The sequence below is a fragment of the Schistocerca nitens genome, chromosome 4 (assembly GCF_023898315.1).
Source record: "Schistocerca nitens isolate TAMUIC-IGC-003100 chromosome 4, iqSchNite1.1, whole genome shotgun sequence".
In the NCBI taxonomy this organism is placed as follows: Eukaryota; Metazoa; Arthropoda; class Insecta; order Orthoptera; family Acrididae; genus Schistocerca; species Schistocerca nitens.
In genome coordinates, this window is record NC_064617.1 from 832,065,877 (window position 1) to 832,089,417 (window position 23,541).

General features: G+C 36.7%; 2 protein-coding genes across 4 annotated transcripts in view; one reads left to right on the forward strand and one right to left on the reverse strand.

Annotated features, from left to right (window-relative positions):
• Positions 1–23,541, forward strand: part of LOC126253261 (putative polypeptide N-acetylgalactosaminyltransferase 9) — a 598,235-nt gene that overhangs the window by 570,655 nt on the left and 4,039 nt on the right. For 2 of the 3 annotated variants that reach the window (XM_049954467.1, XM_049954468.1), the window contains 4 exons: positions 2,421–2,606; positions 8,536–8,664; positions 10,289–10,399; positions 21,448–21,576. In XM_049954467.1, coding sequence (XP_049810424.1) covers positions 2,421–2,606; positions 8,536–8,664; positions 10,289–10,399; positions 21,448–21,576 — 555 coding nt within the window. Of the gene's footprint in view, positions 1–2,420; positions 2,607–8,535; positions 8,665–10,288; positions 10,400–10,900; positions 11,006–21,447; positions 21,577–23,541 lie in introns of all 3 variants that reach the window. The other variant, XM_049954469.1, reaches the window with a different exon arrangement.
• LOC126253262 (golgin subfamily A member 7) overlaps positions 12,326–23,541 on the reverse strand; it is a 137,622-nt gene continuing 126,406 nt past the window's right edge. The window contains exon 6 of the mRNA XM_049954472.1: positions 12,326–13,009. The gene's annotated coding sequence lies outside the window, so the exon portion shown is untranslated. The remainder of the gene's footprint in view (positions 13,010–23,541) is intronic.

Sequence of the window (23,541 nt, forward strand, 5' to 3'; positions counted from 1 at the left end):
TGGTGTCACGCATGAACTAGTGGTCAACGGCCGGCGACACCACAGTGGTGTCATGTGCATAGTATTGCACAGTGGCCGGTGACAGCACTTTAGTATCTTTTGCATTTTGTTGGTGTTTTGTTTAGGTAACAATAAGTTACACACGTCAACAAGTTTTTTGTTTTTTATAAATACTTGTTCCCTTTCATCATGGCAGACGAAAGAGACTATATGATTATTTACGATGAATGTGCGGACATCTTGTCTGACGTTCCAGATGACTTGGCCTATTGGGAAGAAGACATTGGATATAAAAAAAAAATGAAAGTGAAGCACAGTCATTGGAAAATAGTGAAATATGTCCAATAAGAATTTGGTGAATGCTACGGTTTCCAACCGGTTCAGATGAATCAGATGAAGAGGACAGTACACAGAGGTCAGGCTTTGATTTACCGAGGACCAGTAATACATTTGAAGGCTGTCTGGGTCCAAACGTATTTCCCAAAGATACACAGAGTGTATGGATATCGTAGAATTATGTATTGGGAACGATGCAATAAAACCATCAAGTACTGCAGTCAAAATTGCAATAGAAGGAAACTGGATTTAAAAAATGTCAAATTTGTCGACGTTACAGGACCTGAACTTAGAAAATAGTTTGGGTTTACTATCTTTATGAGAACTGTAGAAAAAGCAAGGACTGATGATTATTGGTCAACTAATCTGTTGATAGACACACTGATATTTTGCAATACAATGTCCCACAACCAATTCGGACAAATATTATCATTTTTACGTTTTTCCGACAACAACAATAAAACGGACTGGCTTTTCAAAGTGCAATTTGTATTTGATTATTTTTCCAAAATGTTTAAAGATATTTTTAATCTAAGTCAAAACATCTCAATTGAAGGAATGATGCCATGGCATGGACGGTTAAATTTTAAAGTTTACAATTCGTCGAAAATTGCAAAATATGGCATACTCATTCAGATGCTGTGTGATTCAAGTATGGGATACATTTCCTCATTCAAGATCTATTCCGGCACTTTTTATTATTTAGCGTATGGCTAATACAGACATATCATGAAATTAAATTACATATACATATGTACATATTGACACACAAGAAACTGGCACTGGACAGCCTTTAATAAACCCAGTGATGGAACTATTGGCACCTTCTTATGGAAAGTGGCATCACCTTTACATGGATAATTATTATAACAGTGTAGAACTAGCAGAGAAGTTACTTGAAAAGAAAATTCGAGTTTGTGAAACGATACAGAAAAATAGAGGATTTCTGGCAAAATTAAAGCGTGCAAAAGTCAATGTGTTTGAAGCTTGTCATCAACGGAAAGGTGAAGTACTTGCACTGGTATGGAGAGCTTCGGAAACTAAAATGATATGAATGATCTCTACAATACATAATGCCACTTTGACTGGCATTCAAAGAAAATGTAGGAAAACCAATTACACAGTTAAAAAAAAACTTGAAAGTGTATTAGACTACAACAAATACATGAAAGGAGTGGATCGGGCCGACCAATATTTGAGTTATTGCCCTATATACAGAAAAACTGTAAAATGGTCAGAAAAGGTTTTCATGTACCTCTTTAATTGCACATTATTTAATGCATAGTGTACATGTCAATATTTCAGTACAGAACACAAGCGTCTCTGAGTTCACCACTTTTTATTGAAAGTGCCTGATTTGTGGATACCTGCTTCTGAACAAAACTTGGAGGTTGCCACTAAATCACGTACGTCTCATTATGATCCAGTTGACGGACTTTAAGGTCATATAAAGCGACACCAACTAATACTTATTTCCGAAATGAATAAATGAAAATGAAGTAACTGCCATGTATGATCCAAAATCAAAAAAAAGAACAACAACAAACTTAATGTGCAAGTCTTGTGGGGTTGCATTACACCTTGGAGACTGCTGCATATCAACAATGCAAATAAACAAATATATTAAACAAAAAAATTATATTTATTTACGTATGTATATCTTCGAAATTTCATGAAAGTAGGGGAACAGGGTTGAGAACTTATGAGAATTAACGATGAGATTAATAAAACTTAACAATTTATAATCTCCTGATAATGTCAAGAACAGCCGGCAACAAGCCAAGTAATCTGAAGTAGCGCTGCCGGCGCCAAGCGAATAGATTTGTACGAGATGTGCGGACGGCAAAGTGTTAATATCAGTTGATGTGATACCACAATATTGAAAATCTGAAAATGTATATTTAATTTATGACCTATGTGTTGTGAAGCTTTTTTAATTTATATTTTTTTTTACTCTTTTTCTGTTCCTCGTGCACTAGTAATCATAAATTTCCAGTATATTTTGTTTATTTAGCAGGAACTACGATTTCAGTAACTCTAATGAAAACCAAATCAGAATTATTCACAGTACCTGTGTGTTACAGACATGGATGTGTGGCGGTACTTTGGAAATAGTTCCTTGCTCACATGTGGGTCATATATTTCGTAAGCGGTCTCCATACAAGTGGCGGTCTGGAGTCAACGTTCTGAAGAGAAATTCTATCAGATTAGCTGAAGTATGGCTTGATGAATATGCTAAGTACTATTACCAAAGGGTTGGTAATGACTTGGTAAGTTTCAAGACTTCAGAAATAAATTTGAATGTTCAAAGGCTTGTGTTTCAATATTTTTAATGAAAACTATATAACAGTTCTTTGCTACATGATATTACAATAACAAATTCTATCCCGTATGGTATGGCACAGCAGTATAAGCTTCAAAGTTCTGTGAAATACTTGTTTGCAAAGTTAATTTTGAAAAGTATCCTGTAGCCAAAAGTTTGTTTTCTTACTCCTTGGGTCTTTAATTTTCTTATGACTCCAGTATCTCAAGTGGCAGACCACATCTCCCCAGGTAGATGATGTTATAAATGATAAACTAAAGAAAAGAACAATCGCTATTTTGATTCTCCAGTTCACAAACACTGCCAAAATTATATAAGCATTATATTTGAAAAGGAATATTCATCTGTCCCATTACTCCACCATATCATTAAAAAGAAACTCAGCAAACTGGTGAATTTTTAAATCTATACTAAGTGAATTCATTTAGTAGTTTCTGTCAACATCCCACATGTGTAGAGTGTGGAAGTCCCACCTGTGTTAAGGCCTATTCATGACTGAAATGCTTGTTCTAAAGGAAGTAGAATAGCCTGTTAAGAAACAGTATATCATGAATCAGTTAGTTATCTGCTCCCACTTGACTTAATACTTTGACACACATTTTATATATCTGATTTACTTTATTTTACAATGTATGTTTCTTCAGAGCGGGTATTGCTGATGATCCACAGCTGTTTTACACATTAAAAAACTTTTTTGCAGATTGCTAATTCTTTTGATGTCAGCTGTACTAGGTATGGATACACAACTGTATATCTATACCTAGTACAGCTGATATCGAATGAATTTGTAATCTGCAAAAAAGTTTTGTGATACTTCATTTAATTTGACGTTTGTATACAAACTTGAGAACAATATTATGGAAATAGAAGAGGATGTAGATGAAGATGAAATGGGAGATATGTTACTGTGTGAAGAGTTTGACAGAGCGCTGAAAGATCTGAGTCGAAACAAGGCCCCTGGAGTAGACAACATTCCATTAGAACTACTGACAGCCTTGGGAGAGCCAGTCCTGACAAAACTCTACCATCTAGTGAGCAAGATATATGAGACAGGCGAAATACCCTCAGACTTCAAGAAGAATATAATAATACCAATCCCAAAGAAAGCAGGTGTTGACAGATGTGAAAATTACTGAACTATCAGTTTAATAAGTCACAGCTACAAAATACTAACGCGAATTCTTTACAGACGAATGGAAAAACTGATAGAAGCCGACGTCGGGGAAGATCAGTTTGGATTCCGTAGAAATGTTGGAACACGGGAGGCAATACTGACCCTACGACTTATCTTAGAAGAAAGATTAAGAAAAGGCAAACCTACATTTCTAGCATTTGTAGACTTAGAGAAAGCTTTTGGCAATGTTGATTGGAATACTCTCTTTCAAATCCTGAATGTGGCAGGCATAAAATACAGGGAGCGAAAAGCTATTTACAATTTGTACAGAAAGCAGATGGCAGTTATAAGAGTCGAGGGGCACAAAAGGGAAGCAGTGGTTGGGAAGGGAGTGAGACAGGGTTGTAGCCTCTCCCCGTTGTTATTCAATCTTTATATTGAGCAAGCAATAAAGAAAACAAAAGAAAAGTTTGGAGTAGGTATTAAAGTCCATGGACAAGAAATAAAAACTTTGAGGTTCGCTGATGACATTGTAATTCTGTCAGAGACAGCAAAGGACTTGGAAGAGCAGTTGAACGGAATGGACAGTGTCTTGAAAGGAGGTTATAAGATGAGCATCAACAAAAGCAAAATGAGGATAATGGAATGTAGTCGAATTAAGTTGGGTGATGCTGAGGGAATTAGATTAGGAAATGAGACACTTAAAGTAGTAAAGGAGTTTTGCTATTTGGGGAGCAAAATAACTGATGATGGTCGAAGTAGAGAGGATATAAAATGTAGACTGGCAATGGCAAGGAAAGTGTTGTATAGATTTAAATGTCAGGAAGTCATTTCTGAAAGTATTTGTATGGAGTGTAGCCATGTATGGAATGAAACGTGGATGATAAATAGTTTAGACAAGAAGAGAATAGAAGCTTTGGAAATGTGGTGCTACAGAAGAATGCTGAAGATTAGATGGGTAGATCACATAACTAATGAGGAGGTATTGAATAGAATTGGGGAGAAGAGGAGCTTGTGGCACAACTTGACTAGAAGAAGGGATCGGTTGGTAGGACATGTTCTGAGGCATCAAGGGATCACCAATTTAGTATTGGAGGGCAGCGTGGAGGGTAAAAATTATAGAGGGAGACCAAGAGATGAATACACTAAGCAGATTCAGAAGGATGTAGGCTGCAGTAGGTACTGGGAGATGATGAAGCTTGCACAGGATGGAGTAGCATGGAGAGCTGCATCAAACCAGTCTCAGGACTGAAAAACACAACAACAACAATAATTTAATTTGAACTGTATATTACATCAAAAAATGACATAAATGAAAGTGTAGAAAGTGCAGAAACAGTTCATGATGCAGAAGAAAATGTAGTAAAGTAATAATATCTTGGGTATTTCATTGTACAATGAATTAAATGTCCTTGGTTTAAAATTGGAATTGTAACATCTTAATTTCATAATTTGCTTATAACTGGATGTTTATGAAAGGGGAAAAAATCATAAACATAATTATTTAATTAATGGCAGCAACACATAGAAAATTGATATTGGCATAGTTTTTTCAAAACAAATGGAACTAGTAAAACACTTCAATTCATTTAAATGATGAAATGATTTATTCCATAAACACAGGGTGATTATAATTAAAGTAAGTGCTGCTACTCAGAATGACACCAAATTTGAACAGAATATTATCGGAGAAGGGGGAAACCTAGAAACAAAAAATATTTAACAAAAATTTTCCGATTAGATGGAGCTGTAAGTGTCATAATGTAAATGGGTTCAGCTACATATGACAGATGAATCACAATATGATGTCTATGGTGTGAGTTACACATTAAATCAACCATACTGTGTAATGTGCATGATGCACAAGTCTGGCATTCAACAGTTGAGACACTGTTAGTTAGGCCCATCCACCGCGATAAGGTTGTGCCACATCACATTGCAAAGCTGGGTTTTTAATTTTTCTGAGGCCAGAAATCACATAAAAAGTAAAAATCAATTTTTAATTATCAAGAGACTAGTGCAAGACATGTTCAGTAGGCTATCCACTGTTTTCTACCTCAAGATAAAATCAGGAAACAGCATGTTCTACAACAACTGGTGTGTCTCAGGGGTCACATACAGTATGTGTTGCACAAGTCTTGCCTTTGATTCAGTTAAATTTGTAATCAGAACACTGAACACAGCGTCTTTCTGATAACCCCACAGCCAGAAGTCACACGGATTAAGGTGATCTGGACAGCTGGGCTGTAGGGAAATGACAGCAGATAATTCGAGCATTTCCATAATGCCTCTGCAGCAGCTGCTTCACTGGCTGTTAAATGTGTGGAGTGGTGCCATGTTGCACTAATATGATCCAATACACACACACACACACACACACACACACACACACACACACAGAGAGAGAGAGAGAGAGAGAGAGAGAGAGAGAAATGGTACCAGTTGATGTGCAAGCAGACTTTCCATTACCCATATTCTGCTATTCTACGTAATGGCATGTCATTGGAGAAGAAAATGGACTTCATATGTCTACAGAATGTTCCTTGGCCATACATTGTCCAGTTCCATGGGAGCAAGAAGTTCTTGAGTAAATGCTTGTCTCACTAGCAGGTCAGCATGAAAGCAACCACTGAACATGGCTAATTTTGTGTGGGTAGCAATGCAGGATGTTTCATAGGATTTTATGCATCATGTTCACAGGCGTGTCCAAAGTTCAGGCAATTCCCCCATGCACTGCATGTTTGAAAACCAAAGTTAGACCCCTCCTGCAGTGCCGTGACCACATCTTCTACAGCAATTAGATCAATTGGTTTCCTCCCTTTGCCACACTGCACTTCAAGAGAACCATTTTTCCAAATTTCCAAATCATTGCAGACATTGGACCAATGTCTTTTTTCATACCCTCAAGTGTCCAGAACTTCTGAAGAGGTACTGATACACAGTCACTGTTCTTGGGAAGGATCTTTACCAGTAGCATACAATACCACGTTGAGATAGTCATCCTGAGCATCTCGGACACAACGTGAGAAACAGCCTTGTTCCCCACATCTTTTATTTTGCATATTCTGTAGCTTGCACTACTTCCTCTTCCTCCCTCCCCCCCTCCCCCCAATAATGTTTCCCTCTTCATTGATAATAATTCATTCAAATTTGACATCATTCTGAGCAGTGGCTCTTGTTTTACAGCATTTTTAAACTGAAGCTTCAAGTATAATCTTCCTGTATATTTTGTGATATGTATAAAGTATTTCAGACATAATCATTCTTTGATACCGATGCATGATAATCTGATAAAACACAAAAGCAGTACGAAAAACAAGGTTCATACATGGCTATATGAAATTGTAAAAGGAATAGAAAAACACTAAAGAGAAAGATTGATTTGATGGAATAAGATTTTCTATGTTAAGTAATACAGCAGTTTAATGTGATGCTTATTTCTCATATATATATATATATATATATATATATATATATATATATATATGAGGGCTGTTCAAGAAATATATGACCATATTTTTTTATTGTTGAAACCAACAGTGGTATTGGAGCATGAGTGCTCTCTATATTTGTAGGCATATGCAATGTGCATGTCTGATTTTTCTTTTTTTCCATGACTGTGAAAACAACCAGTCACTGGCTTGCCATTGCCAAGTTAACATGTGTAAGCAGTGGCCTTGGGCAGAATGTTGGAAAAAGTGGAACAACATTATTGCATCAAATTTTGTTTTAAACTTGGCTATTGTCAAGTTGAAATAATCTGCAAGATTCAGAAAGTGTTTGGAGATGAAGCAATGGGTACCACACAGATAAAGGAGTGGTACAACTGCTTCAAAGATGGCCAGTCATCAGTGAAGAGTGAAGCACGTACACATAGGCCCTTAACATCTGCAGATAAGCTTGTTACTGATAACATAAGGACTCTGATGATGCAGGATAGATGAATGATGATCAGAGAACTATAAAATGAGGTTAAAATTAGTATTTGTTCCATTTAATCCATTTTAACAGGACATTTGGACCTCAAGAGGATCTTGGCACAATTTGTGCCAAAGTTGCTAACAACTGAACAGAAGCAACTTCAGTCAGAGATTGCACAGGGCATGCTGAATACTGTAAACAGTGATCCCAGCTTTCATAATATAGTAATCATTGGTGATGAGTCCAGGGTTTATGGGTATGAGTCAGAAACAAAGTTCCAATCATAGCAATGGAAGCATATATCATCCCCAAGACCCAAAAACGTGAGGCAAGTTCACAGCAATGTGAAAGTCATGCTAACAGCCTTTTTTTATTCCAATTGCACGGTCCATCATGAGTACAACCCAGAGGTGCTAATGAAAATAAGCAGTACTACCAAGAGGTTCTGCGTCACCTTCTTGAAGTAGTGAGATGCAAATGGCCAGACTTGGGGGCAGCAGGCAGATTAGCATGACCTAGCACTGACTGATTTCTGGCTTTTCTCTAGACCAATAAGGACTCTAAAGAGACCAGACTTCAGAACAGGGAAGATGTTATGCAGAATTCAATGGAGCAGTTGTGTACCATACCAAAAGAGGCTTTCCAACAAATCTTCTGGCAGCATTTGGAGAGGTGTGTAGAAGCTGTAAAAGACTACTTTGAAGGTGACTAGTGTCAAACAATTGTATCTGGATAAAGATTTGTTTTATAAATAAAAGTTATATAGTTTTTGAACAGCCATTGTATAAAGACAACTTGTCACTTCATATGTTTGGATAACTGAAATCTTGTATCTGTTCAGGGTGATTATGGTGATGTGAGTGGCAGGAAGGAGCTCCGCAAGAAGTTAGGCTGCAAATCTTTTAAATGGTATCTTGACAACATCTATCCAGAACTGTTCATACCAGGCGAGGCTGTGGCATCTGGTGAGGTAGGTCGTAAAGTTTATTCTCATACAGTGTTTATATCACTTTCTGAAAAGTCAAGTTTCTTCCATAAGGTGCACATATTTTTACTTACTAAATAAGTTCTAAATATATAGCAGGAACTTTGGAAAATGAAGTCAATGTTCAATAGGTTCAGGTTCAGACTGATGACACAGTACTCGACAATGAAGTGCGCACTCAAAATGTCAAATATGGATGCAGAAAAAACTATCATACTTCTGATATCCACCTAAATAAATTTCTACATTCATGACTCCCTGAGCTAAAATGTCACCTTGGCATCAACTCAATTGTGCTATCCATCCATTTACTACAGCCAAAGCAAAGACTCATTGACTACTATCAGCTGTTTTCTAAATTTTTATTCATATTTTAGAACCATCTCATGATAGTTTTCTGTCTTTTCAATGTTATCTTGTGTCAGCAGCTTACAGACTTCTGTTCACTTAAAAAAGGTGTGATTTTTCATTGAATACTCCTTCCGACAGATAAGAAAGTATTCTAGATATGATACATGTTTTCTGCATTTGTGTGACTACAGTGCTAACTTGTCCAGGTAGTGTCCAGTAACTAACAAGAATACATTTCATCATCACCATCTTGACATTATAAGGGCTATCACAATTCTAAAATTTCCAAGCCTTCTGAAGTATTTAGTGTTACAAAACTGATTAACAGTATTTCTTCTGCATCACATTACAAAAGAAATGGAACAAATGCATTTGTGTCAATCATTGCAGTATAGACATCCATGATAACATGAAAGTCCCAGGATTTGACTGTTACTGAGTGAATAATTAAGAGATCGTAAAGAAACGGCTTACACCTTAATTCATCTGAGAGACTGTAATACTGCTAAATCTGATACTATTAATTGTGAAAAAAACAAAAATGAACTGCTTCACAGAGAGAGATTGAAAAAGTGAGAAGAATAAGCCCATTCTCCAAAAATTCAATCAGATCCCTTGAGTAATGCAATAAATTTGTGAATCCAAAGGGCTTTCAATAACTAAAAGTATCCTCCTCCAAAATCAATGACACTATGTTAATGTTAATGAATATCATCAGGCCTCTCTCTCTCTCTCTCTCTCTCTCTCTCTCTCTCTCTCTCTCTCTCTCTCTCTCTCACCAGCTTTCACTCTCACTCAAGCTCTTGTCACATAACCAAACCTCATATTTTTCCTACTCACATCCTTACTGCTTACATTTCACTGTCAAAAATTTTTTATCTTTGTAATTGTTTCTTCCTCAAATTCCACCAATGTCATGTAAAGAAGGTAATCTGCTATGGTATCCACATACTGCAGTTGAAGTTAACCATTTGTAGGTTTTTAATATTAGCAAACTAATTGTTTTACATTGTTACTATTGTCTGGTTTATCTTGTCTTTACATCATTTTACAAGCCAAAATGCTTCAGTTCAAGTAAGAACTTAGTGTTCTGGAATCTTATGAGTGAAGCTACACTTCAAACTGTCCTTACTTTAAGGGATAGTACATTAATTATGAATGAGTACTTTAGAGAAATCTGTTTATTCTGAAGTTGTACATTCATAACCTTTGGTGACACTCAGCATAAGCACTCACTGTAACTGAAGCATGCAATCAGGTACGCAACATGGGAGTTGGTGGGAAGACATGCCTGGACTCGCCTGCACGTAAGGCTGATCTACACAAACCAGTTGGAACATATCCGTGCCATCGCCAAGGTGGCAATCAGGTGGGTGCATCATTTCCATTTCTATGTTTCCACAGGACTGGCCATATCCAGGTGCACCAGAGCATACTTCAGCAACCACCATACATGCCCAATGCCACTTGCACGCTGCTATGCTTAGAAGTCTAATCAGAAGAAAAAATTTATGTTCTCTGGCTATCATACTAATTCTTGAAGAGATGTTATACTTTAATACCATTCAAAATTATCGTATTTCAGAAGCTTTGTAGCAAACTATAGCTGCTACATTTAAAAATTTAAAACACTGTTGGGTTTACACAGTGTTGTCTGTTTTCACCTCATGTTTTACTGCAAAATAACTGTGGTTACCTAAATTCACTTTTCCAAATTGTGTACTGCTGATAAGATTTTAATTACTGTGTAGTATGAACAGCCAGAGAATTCTTTTGTCAGGCTTCTAGGTTCAGTTCACCCGAGCTGTGGCACAATCTTTATTAGTTGCCTCTTGCATATTGCTTATGTTGTGATATTCGATTGGCCCAGATTGCAAACGTCTGGTCAAACCAGTGTGTGGACTCAGCTTGCAAACCGGAGGACATGCACAAAGAAGTCGGACTGTGGCCATGCCACAAGCAGGGTGGCAATCAGGTATGTCACTGCCAACATGCTTATCTCTGTAAGCATGCTTCTCTCTCCTCAATACTTTCCCATCTCAGACTACAGGGTAAACAAACTAAACAAAGGAAACAAATTGCTAGCCTGAAAACACCTAAAGAATAATTTATACCGAGGGACTGGCCTACTCTTTGTTTCCACAGGGTGACGGTTTGGATGGGGCTATGCATAAAAGTAAACAATTAAAAAAGTTACAAATTAATTCATGCTTATGACTGATGTTTTTGGCTTCTAAAGTCAGAAACCAGTATAAAATTAACCACTAAGAATGTGACAAACTTATTTTAATATTATTTAAGCAGTGGTCACATTATTCCAGCATACTTATAACACATCAAGAAAAGACAGTAACTCTTGTAGAAAGCAACAGTTTCTGTTATTATTATAGCTTTTTGATGGAAATGTCACATTAACTCCCTAAAAGTAAGTGTCTCACTCCTTCTAACAATGACAAATAAGTTCATAAAAATTTCATAATTACAGAAGTATAGTAAATTGGACAAAAAACTTAAAATTACCAGCTGCTGAGAAAAATTGAATAAGACAATAATATTAAAGAAACTGACACATCATTAAGGGGAGTAGTAAATGGTGGGCAAGCTATATTTAAGAATTAACAATCCTTTGTGTGGATGACTAAGCAAAAAGTAAACTGTTACAAATAATAACTGAAGATACTGTGCCTCTTAGTTTTCCTGGGGAAACATTCTGATTTACTGCCACATAGCTTTTGTCTGGCAATTTTTTAAGCATGCTACATGTGAATTCATTAGAGACAGATGCACATATCACATGAAATGTCAGACATTAATAAATGGTCAGCTAGTTTCCATGCTCTCTCTCTCTCTCTCTCTCTCTCTCTCTCTCTCTCTCTCTCTCTCTCTCTCTCTCTCTCTCTCTCTCTCCCCCCCCCCCTTTCTCTCTCATCCTCTCTCTCTGTCACTCCTCCTCCTCCTCCTCCTCCTCCTCCTCCTCCTCTTCCCTTCTTCCTATCCATACCACAGTGCTTCCTTTATTAGGTCAGTAGTCTTGACTGGAAATTGGTGTGTGCCTTCCGTGCATGACATGAATGTAGCTCTACTAAATTTATGCTGTGTGAAAAAATCCATGTGTTGACATTTACTTACCTTGAGTCTTAGATGTTGAATGGCATTGAAGCTGTGTAGTTGCCTGCTCCAGGTTCAAAATATCCACTGTGCAGCTTCCGAAGGGAAAAAAAAAAAAAAAAAAACTGGATCTATCTTGTCATAAATAAAAACATGGGCCTTTTAATTCAGTTGAAGACTTTTGTTTATTCAGTCAACAGATTAACTCTAACTCAGTGTAATACACTGTTCCACCATAAATCGTAATATTGTGCAATAAAATGAAACAAAATACACATGACATAATAGAATGTCTGTATTCTGTCACACCTGAACCACTTCTGGTCTTTAGTTTCTGAGTGTTAAACATGGCAGACTTAGACCAAAATCAGATAAATTACTACATTTTAACCTCCTTAGGCAAGTGACATATAGAAGACAATAGTAATGATAAAACCTAAACAGAAGTTGGTGGTTTTCGTGCAGTAGCTCTTCCTTTATGAAATGAGCATTAATTATAGAAATTTAATTTACAGTTCCTGTGTTTAATAGCATGGGTAACATGAAAACAGTAGTCATTTTATAAATTTCTAGACAAGATTACATTCATATTTTTACATTTCTAAAGTTTTCTGTATTACTTGAAAAGTGTAAAAATCCAGATAGAATATCATATCAATGAAAATAATCAATTTTTCACAATATAATGTAATTGGATGAATAAAAAATTTACTCGCCAAGTGTTGGCAGGAGTCTTAGCCTTTCCTTTTCATCCCAGCTGGTACATCTCCTCTGCCCCAGGGTTCTGGGCAACTTTCCTGGACTCTCCCATTTTCCTTCACCCGTCTTCCTTCCCCTTCGACCTCTCTGCAAGGAGGAGGAGCCACTGGCTCTGAAAGTTTGCAAATTTCAATACCATTATGTGTGTTTTCTCCTGCCACCACTTGACAAATAGAATTCTAGTATCAACAATTTTTCAAATCAAGTGTGTTTTGAAATTCTGATTTATGATATAATTGAAATATTTCATATTTCACTAACGACTCAGTACAGCAAGTTTTATGAGATTCAAAGTGCATTTTGTTTTGATACTCCAGCTTCTAAGCTTCGTAGTCAGCTAAAAATTCTCAAAAGGTAATACTTTTTATAAGTAAGCAAATATTCAAGTTCTGTATTTTGCTAAATTGTGTTTCATTAATATTCTGTAACAATTCAGATGGCCTTTCTGCCTCCTACAAATGTTATGGTCATTATCAAACTAAATTTAGTACTATTCATGCTTAAACTGCTTCACACTCTATTAGTTCTCAATATTTGCATATTGCAAATGTGGTTGTAATCATGATTCGCTAACACTTACTTTTCTTATCAAAGTGGAAGAATGTAAGTGCAATATTATAGCATTGTACGGATATGGCTTGCATGCCTCAGTGATACAAATAATCATACTGTATGTGCAACCACAATGGGGAGGTATCAGCTGAGAGGCTAGACAAACGTGTGGTTCCTGAAGAGGGCAGCAGCCTATTCAGTAGTTCCAAGGGCAACAGTCTGAATGATTGACTGAACTGGCCTTGTAACATCAACAAAAACAGCTTTGCTGTGCTGGTACTGTGAACAGCTGAAAATGAGGGGAAACTACAACTGTAATTTTTTCTGAGGGTATGCAGCTTTACAGTATGGTTAAATGATGATGGTGTACCCCTTGGGTAAAAAATTTCAGAGGTAAAATAGTCCCCTATTTGGATCTCCAGATGGGGACTACTCAGGAGGACGTTGTTATCAGGAGAAACAGAACTGGCATTCTACAGATCGGAGTGTGGAATGTCAGACCCTTTAATCGGGCAGGTAGGTTAGAAAATTTAAAAAGGGAAATATATAGGTTAAAGTTAGATATACTGGGAATTACTGAAGTTTGATGGCAGGAGGAATAGGACTTGTGGTCAGGTGAATACAGGGTTATAAATACAAAATCAAATAGGAGTAATGCACGAGTAGGTTTAATAATGAATACAACAACAGGAACACAGATAAGTTATTATGAACAGCATAGTCAACACATTATTGTAGTCAAGATAGGCATGAAGCCCACACCTACCCCAATAGTATAAGTTTATATGCCAACTAGCTCTGCAAATGATGCAGAGATTGAAGAAATGTATGATGAGATAAAAGAAATTATTCAAGTAGTTAAGGGAGACAAAAATTTAATAGTCATGAGGGACTAGAATTAGATAGTAGGAAAAAAGAGAAGGAAAGTAGTAGGTGAATATGGATTGGAGGTAAGGAATGAAAGAGGAATTTTGCACAGAGCATAACATAATCATCGCTAATACTTGGTTTAAGAATCATGAAAGAAGGTTATATACATGGAAGAGACCTGGAGGCACTAGTTGGTTTCAGATTGGTTATATAACGGTAAGACCGAGATTTAGGAACCATGTTTTAAATTGTAAGACATTTCCAGGGGTAGATATAGATTCTGACTACAATTTATTGGTTGTGAACTGTAGATTAAAACTAAAAAAGCTGTAAAAAGGTAGAAATTTAATGAGATGGAACCTGCATAAACTGGAAGAACTAGAGGAACTAGAGGTTATAGAGAGTTGCAGAGGGAGCATTAGGGAACAATTGACAAGAACAGGGGAAAGGAATACAGTAGATGAAGAATATGTAGCTTTGAGAGATGAAATATTGAAGGCAGCAGAGTCAAGTAGGTAAAAGATGAGGCTAGTAGAAATCCCTGGGTAACACATTTAATATTGAATTTAATTGATGAAAGGAGAAAATATAAAAATACAGTCAATGAAGCAGGCGAAAAGGAATACAGAGTGTAAAAATTGAAAACAACAGGAAGTGAAAAGCGACTAAGCAGGAATGGTTAGAGGATAAATGTAAGGATGTAGAAGCACATGTCACTAGGGTTAAGACAGATGCTGCCTTCAGAAAAATTAAAGAGACCTTTGGAGAAAAGAGAACCACCTGTATGAACATCAAGAGCTCAGATGGTAAACCAGTCCAAAGCAAAGAATGGAAAGCTGATAGGTGGAAGGAGTATATAGAGGATCTATACAAGGGCGGTGTTCTTAAGGACAGTACTATGGAAATGGAAGAGGACATAGATGAAGATGAAGTGGGAGATATGATACTGCGTGAAGAGTTTGACAGAGCACTGAAAGACCTAAGTTGAAACAAAGGCCCGGGAGTAGACAACAGTCCATTAGAACTACAGATAGCCTTGGGAGAGCCAGCCCTGACAAAACTCTGCCATCTGGTGAGCAAGATGTATGAGACAGGCGAAATACCCTCAGACTTCAAGAAGAATATAATAATTCAAATTCCAAAGAAAACAGGTGCTGACAGGTGTGAAAATTACCAAACTATCAGTTTACTAAGTCACAATTGCAAAATACTAACACGAATTCTTTACAGACGAATGGAAAAACTGGTAGAAGCCGACCTCGGGGAAGATCAGTTTGGATTCCGTAGAAATGCAGGAACACTGGAGGCAATACTGACCCTACAACTTATCTTAGAAGATAGATTAAGGAAAGGCAAATCTACATTTATAGCATTTGTAGACTTAGAGAAAGCTTTTGACACTATTGACTGGAATACTCTCTTTCAAATTCTGAAAGTGTTAGGGGTAAAATACAGGGAACGAAAGGCTAATTACAATTTGAACAGAAACCAGAAGGCAGTTATAAGAGTCAAAGGGCACGAAAGAGAAGCAATGGTTGAGAATGGAGTGAGACGGGGTTGTAGCCTATCCCTGGTGTTATTCAATCTGTACATTGAGCAAGCAGTTAAGGAAACTAAAGAAAAAATTGGAGTAGGAATTAAAATCCAGGGAGAGAAAATAAAAACCTTGAGGCTTCCTGAAGACATTGTAATTCTGTCAGAGACAGCAAAGGACTTGGAAGAACACTTGAATGGAATGGACAGTGTCTTGAAAGGCGGCTATAAGATGAACATCAACAAAAGTAAAATGAGTATAATGGAATATAGTTGAATTAAATCGGGCAACGCTGAGGGATTTAGATTGGGAAATGAGACATGTAAAGTAGTAGATGAGTTTTGCTATTTGGGCAGCAAAATAACTAAGGATGGTTGAAGTATAGAGGGTATAAAATTTAGATTGATGATGGCAAGGAAAGCGTTTCTGGATGAGAAATTTGTTAACATTGAGTATAGATTTAAGTGTCAGGAAGTCTTTTCTGAAAGTATTTGTTTGGAGTGTAGCCATGTATGGATGTAAAACTTGGACAATTTACATTTTAGACAAGAAGAGAATAGAAGCTTTTTGAAATGTGATGCTATAGAAGAGTGCTGAAGATTAGATAGGTAGATCACATAACTAACGAGGAGGAGAGGAATGTGGCACAACTTGACTAGAAGAAGGGATCAGTTGGTAGGACAAGTTCTGAGGCGTCAAGCGACCACCAATTTAGAACTGGAGGGAAGCATGGAGGGTAAAAATCATAGAGGGAGACCAAGAGATGAATACACTAAGCAGATTCAGAAGGATGTATGTTTCAGTAGTTATTCTGCTTGCACAGAATAGAGTAGCATGGACAGCTGCATCAAACCAGTGTTTGGACTGAAGACCACAACAACAAGAAGTAAGAAAATTAGTGTTTCAAAATTTGTTATTCAAGTTGCGAGTTTTATATGCTGAAAGCTGAGTGTGGAAAATGGTAGTAAAGAACCCAATCCATGCCAACAGGTAATGCATTGATCAGTATCTGATTGGATTCCGTATTGAAATAACCAATAAGTAGTCTAAAACATTAGTCATCTACCCTCACATATATTTATATTCCAATTTGTCTTTCCCATTGCTATATTAATTTGCCAAGCTTTTGGTAGTTAACACAGATATACAAAAAGCTGGTATGTTAAACATATTAAATGACGTTCAAAGCAAGTGCTTACGGAGACCAGAAATGTGCATACTGCAACATGTTGTTATTTTTGCAGACATTAGAGAAGCAAAATATGAAATTGAATAGTCAATGAACGAACAGCAGCAGTAATAAATGAAAAAGTAGCCAAGATGTGATAGAAGTTTTATGTTATTGATATACATCATACCGAGTATGTTATGTGCTTTCTGCTTCAACAAGGACATGGGTTTCTTATGCCAGATGTAGTGAATAAAATTTTCTGAATACACACACAAGTCATAGCTGTGTAAAATCTTTAGCATTATGGGAACAAGTGCCATTACCATTGTCAATCTGACTTTTGACTGAGAAGTTAATGGTGACAATTTCTACATTGTTTAAGATTTTTATAACATAATTAGGTGGCTTTCGTCGGAAACTGATCAACAAATCCAGAGGCCATGCTGTCTATTAATGATTGGTCCAGGGATCTTAGTGCTGCTTTCATGTCAGATAATGCTTCATGCATGTGGAAAAAGTGTGGGTACACACACACACACACACACACACACACACACACACACACACACACACACACACACAGTCTATGTTATATTCGATATTAAACTGTGGTATCACCTTTGAATGGGTAATTAGCCCCTGAGCTGTGACCACACTTCACTTTTGTCTAGTGATCCATCAGCTGCATCCAAACTGCTGAATCATAGAAGAAAGGTAACAAAATATACAGAGTTTCAAGAATTTATAGTGAAGCAAAATTGTCAACTTGCAAGACACAACTGATGTGTTACTTTCTCTTGCCATAAGTTAGACAAACAGATGTATTAACTTTGGGTTCTACAAATAGAAAGGTGTAGGATTTGTAACAATGGTACTTCATCACATGGAGGGGGTGTGATATAGGTGAAAGAATAAAGCACACGTATTGTTACATTATAAACTAAAGTATTAAATTATTAGGAATTTGCATGACTCTCATTACTCAAGTTAGCCAAGTGTCATTTCTAAGAAGTGCAATAGTTTTTAAGCCTTGCAGGAAGCAATAGCTTTTTATATTTTATTTTCTGCCAATGTACATTTCGCTATTTGCAGTTGAGAAATGGAAAATCTTGATTTAATTAGAAGTTTCTGATACCACCTCTTCCTAAATGACACACATTAGCCTTTTTTATTATGTCTGCTAAAGATGTACCCTATACAGAAGCTTTTCACCAGAGACATATCATTGTATATGAGAGCTTAAATATTACTTGTGAGCACTATAGCCCATCCAAGAGTGAAATTTGGATTATGTTGCAAAAACAGTGTATAATTTTGATGCTGCAGAAGAAAAACATTGCCAAATAAAGGTTTATACTCATGTGGTCAGGTATCACTCTCAAGGCACAAAAACTTTCCAACCTATGCAATAAATTGTAATAGTCTGATCAGTCATATTGTTTGCACAATAGAGGCATAACATACAACATTTCCAACCTTGAACAAGTGCTGAAAGCAGTTTTTTCTATTAGCAAATTTATGTATATAGATGAACATATGCTATCTGTCCTTTTATCATAAAACTTTTTTAATTAATAAAAATAATATATAATCAAATAGGAAACATTTAATATTGTTTCCAGTTAGGTAAGGTTTGCTTGGAAGCTGTGGTGTTTCACTATGTTACAGTCCTTTGAACTTACTTACTTAAAAAGAAACCTTCATCTGGATCTGTCTGTGTATGAACTGTTTCATTTGATTGCTAATCCTAAAATTGTACCAGTTGATTCCAGTTCTCAAAGTGTACTGCAATAACACTGTAACAAGTCTGTCCCCCTGGGGTGTATATTCTAGATCAGTTCAATAATCATCTGTGCTGGATTATTGCAAATTTTGTATGAGGCCTGACATTTACTATTCACTCACTGACACACAGACACACACACACACACACACACACACACAGTGGAATAGCTCTCAATATTCAACTGACCAAGAAATAATTGACAGATGACTGAATCTCAGCTGCTTCCCGTGTCAGTATAGATATCTCAAGATTATTAATTGAATGCTTACAATGTTTATTTTTATCTAAGCATGTGGCATGTGCATGTATCAAATTGAAGTGTGCTCTGGTCTGTTCTGGTTTTTTTTCTACATTGCATATGTGCACTAACATGTGTTTAAATTCCCTATTCTTATAACTTAATATTATGTGATAATACTGAGACAAAGAGTCCTATGTTATGAAAGGCATTATAAATGTATATTGTATGAACTAATCCATTAACACATTCTAAAGGGGGGAGGGTTCCTAACAATCTAATTTAAAAGAAGGGTATAATACTTGAGTTCAAAGTGGCAAAAAAATTGTTTAAAATATCATTTATGATGGTGTAATGATAATTTATGCTCTCTGCCAATGAGTTAGCTTATTTGAAATTACTGGCAAGAAATATAAAGACTCACATTATGTCTCTCCCTTTTATTTCATTTCTTGCCCACATAATTAATATATTCTATAATGGTAAGCCACAATGGATTATTATATTGGTGTTATGAACATGAAGTTTTTCTTTTAGTGATATTTGTTGTTGACGAGCAATAGAAACAGAACAAGAGAGCTTGCCATTAGATTAATGCTATATAACCTTTTCAGAAACTGATGAAGATACATTATGCTAGAGGACATTTTGTTACCGTAAAAAGAAATTCATTCCTTTTCTTATGCTGTTTGAGGATGTGTTGTGATTATTTCCATGGTAATACACATATCTGTCATGTTAAGGCAGTTCAGAATGTTTGTTAGCAACTACATAATTTTGAAAATGAGGTAATATGTTAGCCTGACAGTTTAGCCGTACCAGTAATTATTATTAATTGTAGAAATGTTCTCTTCAACAACCTTATGTAACCTTCATAGAAACTGATGAGTCAAAGCATTATGACCACTATCCACCACGAGGCAGAACGCCATCTAATGGCATTGTGGGCATGCAACATGGTGAGGAAGTTATATAAACAGTGCAGAGGTGAAGGGGGTATCAATGAAGCAATGATACGAGCTGCAAGTTGCGAAATCCCCTGACACAAGAGACTTTGATTCAGTGTAGATTATTATGGCTTGATACCTGGGAATAAGCTGTTTGGAAATAGCAAAGGTGGTTGGTCAGGTAGGTGACAACTTGCTAGATGTCAGTACTTCATCACAGAATGTGGAGGTCTAAGGCTTGCCTGCCCTGTAAAGCAGGATATGCAGCAGTCTGTGGCAGATCTGATAACAGAGTATAGTGCTGGTTGACACATGACCTTGTCAATTATAATAGCAGTGGGTATAGGGTCAACAAAGATTGATCCAAAGATCATTGGAAACTTGTCACCTGGTTGAATGAATTGCATTTCTTGAGACACCAGGTTGACTGTCATGTCGAGATATGCCATCATCCAGGTGAACAGCTGCACAAACCATGCACTGCACCACAGACACAGGCCAGTGGGGGCAGTATTATGCTGTGAGCTTCCATGGGATCTGTAGTAGTAACCAAAGGCACAATCCCAGCTGTAGAGTATGTTAACATTATTGATGATCATGCTTGATAGCCTTCCCAGTGGTGATGGCATCTTCCAACGGGATAACTGTTACGTCACAAGACCACAATCATACCACTGTGAGCTGGTGAGCATAATAGTGAACACAAGTTGATATCTTGACCATCAAATTTACCTGAAGCTTGAAACCAATAGAATACATCTGGTATGTATACTATTAGCTCCATACCCTCGAAACACCAGCCCATAATTTATGGTTATTACATGACCTGTGCATAGACGTCTGGTGCCACTTATCTTCAGAAACCTACCAAGGACTTGTAAAATCAACACTATGCAGAATTGTGTTCTGAAGGAGGGCCAACATGGTATTGTTCAAACGAATCGTATTGGAATTTCACTTAGGCAATTTGGGGAAACCATGGATAATCTGTACGTGTACAGCTGAATAAGGGCTTTAACCACCAGCCTCCTGAATGCAAGTCCATTGCCTTAACCAGTGTGTCACTTCACTCAGTTGGAGAGGTGAATAAAATTGGTTTAGTATATTAAGTACAGTAACAGACACTTCTTCATAATAACCAAATAAAGATGAATAGCAAAATTACTGATATGCATAATTATAAAAATTAGTTGCTCATTACTTAAAGTAATTCCATCCACAACCACATGGTTCAACCACAATTAACATGGATAAATTAAGGTTGTTTATTTTTATTGTTTGTTGTTATATTTCCCTTCTGTGCGTGTTCTGAGAATAAGCAAATGTACACATCTTATGTACGAGTAAACTTTCCACTGACAGTGTAACGGCAACTTGTGGAAAAAATTGATATGCAATCACCTCAAACTCCTCATTCTTCTTTACATTTATGTGAATAATTTGTATCTGCAGTACTGGATGTTAAGCAAAGCAGGAGAAATCCGCCGGGATGAAGCTTGTCTTGATTATGCAGGACAAGATGTAATTTTGTATCCGTGCCATGGATCAAAGGGCAATCAGTTCTGGCAGTATCATCCAGATGTAAGTAAACATTTGGTGACTTGTGAAAAATCTTTTCTCTATTATTTTCACTCACTTATTATTATTATTATTATTATTAATTTCCATCGATTTCCTAACTTGTACTTAGTTCTGTAAATTGAGTTACCACAGCTGCAAAATATGACACAAATATTAATTGCTGGTGACTAGACAGGTGACCAAAGCAAAACAACTGCACTATACGAAAGTAGAATGCTTGCACAACTACCAGGTCATTTAGCTGTAATATATGAGCATTTATTGGTACAATGTATTAAAATAATCTTTGGAATTGCTTTGTCACTTAATAACTGGTAAAAACTGAGAGAGTGAATGGTTGGTTTAAAAGAAGGAAAGATCTTCACAGGTGTCTGTACGAAAGTATACAGTTGTTGCTGTAATGATACAGCCTGTAAGGAAAACAAGATTGCCAGACTGGTTTGAAGAATTTATAATCTGAATTGCTGGCAAAGTTAGACATTTGCATTTCAAATTATAAGTGCAGTACCACCTGTATCATAGTTGTATGTGACTTTAAACAAGTCCTGGAAGCACTGTTCTTTTTCTTCTAAATCTACTAGAATTATCCTATAGGGAAAACTCATACATTTTTATTATTCACATGTGATCACTAATGGCAACCAATCAATAATATTCTGGTATCAGCCCAAAAGTTTCAGCTCAGCCTTCCTACATTTCGCAGGTTGTGCCAAAAAATTATGAACTGTGATGTGTGCAGCAAATTCAGCCAATTCCTGTGGCTGACTTGTAGCACTCTAAATAATCAATTATTGTCTTGTGAATCAGAAAGTTGCACAGAACATATAGAAAATGCAAAATATTACATAAAATTACAATTGCTAATATGTCAATGAAAATAATCAATTTTTAAAAACGTATTGAAATTGGATAGATAAAAAAAGTCTACTCACCAAGCAGCAGCAGGAGAAAATATATATAAAGATTAACTAAATGTGCAGGCTTTCAGAGTTAGTAGCTCCTGCTTCTGGTAGAAGTGTTGGAGGGGAAGGAAGAGGAGTGAAGGTAAAGGACTGTCGGTAAAGGACTGTCAAGGTTTAGGAAATGGGAGAGTTCGGAAAAGTCGCTCAGGACCCCAAGTCAGGGAAGATTTACCAAACAAGATAAGAAGGAAAGACTGGTTGTTGTTGACTGTACCAGATGAGATTTGAAAACCTAAGAGCTTAAAGGTGAAAGATAGGGCATAAAACAAGACAGAAATTACTGACAAAACATCATGCAAGAGTGAATAAGGGCGGAAAGCTAAGGGCATTGTGTGTGATAAGAGGGGAAAAATAGGCAGGTCAGAAATTAAAAGATATAAAAAAATAAAGGGAATGAAGAAAGGAATAGTTACTGAGAAAAAATGCGAAGACCATAGGAATTAACATAAATTAACCCCAGGTGGGTGGTAGGAATGAAGTACATGCCTGTTCCCAGCTATAGAGTTCTGAGAAACTGGTGTCTGGGGGAAGAATCCAGATGGCACATGTGGTGAAACAGGCACTGAGGTCACAAATGTCACATTGCAGGACTTGCTCTGCAACAGGATATTGTGTGTTGTCAGTATACACCCTCTACCTATGCCCATTTGTCTTAGCTGATAACTTGGTGGTGTCATATCAATACAAAAGGCATAGGGCTGGTACAGGCAGTGGTAGGAGGGCATATAGGGCAAGTGTTACAGTGGGGACAGTCACAGGAGTAGGAGCCATAGGGTAGGGAAATGGGTGCAAAAGGAGCATAGTGTCTGACCAGGATGTCTACAGAGATTTGGAGATTATATTTTTTTTTTTTTTTTTTTTTTTTGGGGGGGGGGGGGTTATTTCATGTGTTGTGGGCAAAATGTCAGACATAATGGACCTCATATCAGGGCATGGTTTTATGATGTCAAAGCCTTGTTGAAGTAGCTGATTAATATGAGTACATTCAAGACCAAGATAATAC